The sequence below is a fragment of the Sapajus apella genome, unplaced genomic scaffold (genome assembly GCF_009761245.1).
Source record: "Sapajus apella isolate SASKATOON/1434 unplaced genomic scaffold, GSC_monkey_1.0 scaffold65, whole genome shotgun sequence".
NCBI lineage: Eukaryota > Metazoa > Chordata > Mammalia > Primates > Cebidae > Sapajus > Sapajus apella.
This window is the reverse complement of record NW_022437005.1, coordinates 5,371,649-5,377,141: the sequence shown is the minus strand read 5'-3', so window position 1 is coordinate 5,377,141 and position 5,493 is coordinate 5,371,649. Positions and strand designations below refer to the sequence as shown.

At 41.5% G+C, this 5,493-nt stretch overlaps 1 protein-coding gene across 2 annotated transcripts in view; it reads right to left on the bottom strand.

Annotated features, from left to right (window-relative positions):
• Positions 1–5,493, bottom strand: part of DTD1 (D-aminoacyl-tRNA deacylase 1) — a 159,854-nt gene that overhangs the window by 148,864 nt on the left and 5,497 nt on the right. For both annotated transcript variants that reach the window (XM_032248101.1, XM_032248103.1), the window contains exons 2-3: positions 4,273–4,363; positions 1,856–2,091 (exon numbers count right to left, since the gene is read on the bottom strand). In XM_032248101.1, coding sequence (XP_032103992.1) covers positions 1,856–2,091; positions 4,273–4,363 — 327 coding nt within the window. The remainder of the gene's footprint in view (positions 1–1,855; positions 2,092–4,272; positions 4,364–5,493) is intronic.

Genomic DNA, 5,493 nt, shown 5'->3' with positions numbered 1-5,493 from the left:
TGAGACGGAGTTTCACTCATGTTACCCAGGCTGGAGTGCAATGGCGCAATCTCGGCTCACCGCAACCTCCGCCTCCTGGGTTCAGGCAATTCTCCTGCCTCAGCCTCCTGAGTAGCTGGGATTACAGGCACACGCCACCATGCCCAGCTAATTTTTTGTATTTTTAGTAGAGATGGGGTTTCACCGTGTTGACCAGGATGGTCTAGATCTCTTGACCTCGTGATCCACCCGCCTCGGCCTCCCAAAGTGCTGGGATTACAGGCGTGAGCCACTGCGCCCGGCGGATACTAGTTCTTTATCAGATATGTCTTTTGCAAATATTCAACTTGCAAATATTTATGTTTTATGAAATATGTCTTCTGTGAATATTCAACTTGCAAATATTTGTCCTTTATAGGATATGTCTTTTGTAAATATTTTTTCTCAATCTGTGGCTTGTCTTTTCGTTCTCTTCACAGTGTCTTTCACGGAGGAAACAAATATTAATTTTAACAAAGCTCAGCTTATCAATTCTTATTTTCATAGATTGTCCCTTTAGTATTGTATCTAAAAGTCATCATCCCACCCAGCATAATCTAGATTTTTTTCCTTTTATCTTCTAGGAACTTTATAGGTTTGCATTTTACATTTAGGCCTAAGATTCATTTCAGATAATTTTTGTGAAGGGTCTGTGGTCTTTGTCTAGATGTACTTTTTGTACGTGGATATCCAGTTGTTCCAGTATCATTTGTTGAAAAGACCCTTTGCTCCATTGTATTGCCTTTGCTCCTTTGCCAAAGATCAATTCATTGTATTTATCAGGGTCAAATTCTGGCCTCTCTGTTCTGTTCCATTGGTCTATTTCTCTCTTCTTTCATCAATACCACACTGTCTTAATTATCGTAGCTTTATTATAAGTATTGAAGTCATATAGTGTCAGCCCTCTAACTTTGTTCTCTTTTAATATTCTGTTCACCATTCTGGGTCTTTTGCCTCCCCGTATAAACTTTAGAATCAGTTTGTTGTTATCTGCAAAATAACTTGTTGGATTTAGACTGGGATTGCACTGAGTCTATAGATCAAATTGGGAAGAACTGACACCTTGACTATATTGAATCTCCCTGTCTATAAACATGGAATGTCTCTCCATTTTCTAGTATAAGCAGTGGACTGTGGGTGATAACGATGTGCCATGAACAGCTGTCATAATCCAACAATGAACTTAGGTTCATCAGTTGTAACAAATGCACCACTCTAGTGCGGGATGTTGATAATGAGGAAGGCTATGCATGTGGGGGCAGGGATATATGGAATAGCTCTGTACCTTCCTCTCAATTTTACTGTGAACTTAAAACTGTTTTAATCAAATAAAGCCTTTATTTAGAAAAAAAGAGAATGTAAACTACTTCATCATTGTTTATACTGAGTATATAGTAAAATCATATTTTCAATATATTTAGTTAAATAAAATATATTTTTAAAGTTAATTTTGCCTATTTCTTTTTTCTTTTTTAAATATGGCTACTAGAACTTAAAATGACATATTTAGTTCACATTTGGGGCTTACACTATACTTCTATTGGACAGAGCTAAGCTAAACAATCAAAGAAACACCACTGTATTAGCCACACCTCTGGGTTCCCAAACAGTTTCAAAATGTGAACAGAAGAAGAGGGGAGGGCAAATGCCAGCAGGAGCAGTTTGAGGACATGTGTTAAATACAGCACCGGCAATAGTAGCAGCTATTTTGTGGTTCTAAGTAATAAGCACAAACAATGACTTTCCAGGAAAGGAGATGCTACAATTACAGACCCCCTTTTCCCTCTGTCCAGGAGTGTCCCAGACACTCCTTCCTGGATGTGGTTCTCCTGCTTACCTTTGATAAGCTCCGGCCTGTATGTCTTACGCAGCTGCTCCAGGAAGCTGTTGTAGAAGCCCTCTGCCTGCTCCGTGGGCATTGCCAGGTGGAAGTCAGGCTTGTTCCCCTTCAGGACACACTGCAGGGTAAACTGGCTGACACAGAGAACCTCGTACTGTTTGTCCATCACACTCTTTGACCAGTGCTTCCCGCCCTCATCCTCAAACACACGCAGGTTTAAAATCTTTCGGACCCTAAAGGGAAAAAGAGCGATGAGAGCTACCTGAGAGATCACAAGCCCCCCAACACACTCCATACCCCAAAATGTCACCAGCTTCCAGCCAAATAAGGACATAACAATGACTCCAATGCTGACAGGAAGCATGACCTCAGGCAAGTCACTTATCCACCCTGTGCTTCATGTCCTCAGCTGCAACATGGAATAACAACAGTCCTACCTCACAGGGTTGTTTTGAGATTGCCTTCTTTTTTGCCAGTCTCTCCAGTTCACAGCAGCTACTGGTGGGAGCTAGGGCTAAGGCGACAACCACCTATTCTCTGCTCCTTTAGGTCAGGGATATGTCAAAACATGGGATTCTAATTTTTCATAGACTAACTCATCACATTAGGATAAATGACATCTATTTTTACACCACTTTTTGGAGCTGCTCAAAATAAACAATTTGGCTGAGCGGGGTGGCTCATGCCTATAATCCCAACACTTTCAGAGGCCGAGCCAGTTAGATTACCTGAGGTCAGGAGTTTGAGACCAGTCCAGCCACCATAGAGAAACCCCCTCTCTACTAAAAATACAAAAGTTAGCCAGGTGTGGTGGTAGGTGCCTATAATCCTAGCTACTCAGGAAGCTTAGCCATAAGAATCGCTCAAACCAGAGAGGCAGAGGTTGCAGTAAGCTGAGATCATGCCACTGGACTCCAGCCTGGGTAACAGAGTGAGACTCTGTCTCAAAAAGAAAAAAAAAAGAACAATTCAGCAAATACACTGAGAGAAAAATCATGGTTTTTGCAAGTATGCAAAAAGACCTGGAGAAAGACACTTTGACAACTATGTCACATGCTCCTTAAGCCCCAAAGGGGCTTTCCCTATACATGTGGATGAAGGATAGTCACCATGGCAAGAAAGTAGACCAGGTGACATCTATAGGGTTAGATTTGACAAGCACAGCAGAGAACCACCAGCGTGAAAGTTGAAATCTCACCATTTGGGAGTCAACCTTCTGGATGATGTTGAAGTCAATGACAGTTTCAAAGACTCTGCAAATACTACTAATTCACTGACTCTTAATATGGGCATCCTCAGGAGCAGGTGCTACTCATTACCTCCTCTCCACAGCCAAGATTTGTCTTATTTTCAGTCGCACCCCTTAAGCACCAGGCTAAGTACTAGCTCTGTAGTATGTCAAAGCCATAAAGACATTCAAACCCATAGCCTGTTTTTAGCCATTACACTATTCTACTGCTTCTTTGAGTATCCAGGGGACAGCTCCTAAAATATCACCATCACTGAAGTAGTATTGAATGATAGTTATTCATCATCAACACCGTAGCAGGAATTCAGTTTCAAGTCTGATTTTCAATCTAATACAGAAGAGACAGCTGGGCAGGGTTATACCCAGGCTCTGAGCACCAAGGGATGGAATAAATGGATCCAGCAACTAAAGTAAATGTGCTCCATGGTGCTGGAGAGGAGGGGGTACACAAAGGGCGCATTCTGATTTTATGTCTGGAATGAATGGGAGCTGTAAAGTGAACAATCGTTAAGCAGGATTTTAGGACCACATTTCATCTGTGTTGCCTTGGCTAAGACACCTAAAACTTTCTACAGTGGAGTTTGCCCATCTGTAAACTCAGAGAGTCAGGCAGACAGCAGCAATGGCAACCCCTGCTCCTCAACTGCCACCACCACCTTAGTAAAAAGATCATTGGCTTCAAAGTCTGGGAGTCCAGACTCTAACTGGGGTTCAGGCTTTTTGCTAAGTGTCTGTGCATGATCTGCGGCAAGGAATTTAACCTCTCTGAGTTCTAGATCCTTATGTGCACAGTGAGCTAGTAGGTATTCTAAAAATGCATAGTGCCCAGATAACACTGCCCAATTGAAAAAAGAGAAACCAAACGTAAGAAAAGAGGCTTCGTTTTTGCATTAAAAGAACAAGAGGCATGATCTGAGGCCATAGCAGCAAATGGACAGAGGATAGGCGCTGTTCCTGCTCCAAGGCTGACTTAACGGTGAGGTCTCCCAGATCACTCTTCCTCGGTCTCCTCCTCTGGAACACGGAGATAGCCATACTACATCCAGTGGGACAATGGTTAAAAGTGACAGGGGCTCGATTCACAGGCACATAATACTGTGGAATTTCCCAGCATAACCACCATCACATAGCCCACTCAAATAGCAATGATAGAAATGCATCTTACATGTGCTCCAGTTCCTTCTGTGTATCCTCCAGGGAAATACCCAGCAATACACATATGCCCTTTCCAATGGCACTGATCTGCTCTCCTCCAACTAGAAAGGAACGAAAAGGGAAAGAAGAACTCAGAACCAAACAAGGGCATGAAGCACTTTTAAGTAACCAAAGGAGTGTTTTAAACATCATACATTATATATAGTCAGTATACAGTCAAAAATGAAAAGAGTTACATAAATGCAGTGAGATGATAATAATTGCCATCCATTCTGATTTTACCTTTGGAATGAATGGGAGCTATAAAGTGAACAACCATTACGCAGGATCTTAGGGCCATATTTCATCTATGTTACCCTGAGAAAGACACCCAAAAGTTTCTATGGTCAAGTTTACCCATCTGTAAAAACAGAACTGTGTTTTCCTACCCCAGAGAAGCCAGCTCAGCTATATTAGAAAGGAGATTCCTGCTTTTTGTGGAAAATCAGCAAATATGGTAACACAGTACACAGGAAGCACAAAGTGGAAAATATTCATGTCATAAAAACAAATGATTTTCCTACCTACTATGAAGACAAATACATAATACATAACAATCACAATTTATGTGTTAAGCTTCAACTCATCAAACTGCTATTATTTCCCACTTCAGTTCTGTGGTTACATTCTAACCCAATGATCTCCAAATCTTTTTCAATCATGCACCTTGACCATAAAAAAATAAATAAATAAAAGTCTCTAAGCACACACTCCTAATGTTTGCGTATGTATTTATAACCAAATGTATGCCCTAATACCATTAGACAGCCTCTCAAATGGTAGCAAGAAGCATCATTATGGGCCAGGCATGGTGGCTTATGCCTGTAATCCCAGCACTTTGGGAGGCTAAGGCAGGCAATCACATGTAGTCAGGAGTTTGAGACCAGCCTGGCCAACATGGCAGAATCCCATCTCTACTAAAAATATAAAAATTAGCCAGGCATAGTGGCGGGTGCCTATAATCCCAGCTACCCAGGAGGCTGAAGCAGGAGAATTGCTTGAACCCAGGAGGTGGAGGTTGTAGTAAGCCAAGATCATACCACTATGCTCCAGCCTCAGTGACAACAGTGAATCTCCATCTCAAAAAAAAAAAAAAAAAATCCAACATTATGATAGAGAATCCCTATTTTTCTTACTTGTTTTTCTTTTTTCTTTTTTTTTTTTTTGAGACAGAGTTTCACTCATGTTACCC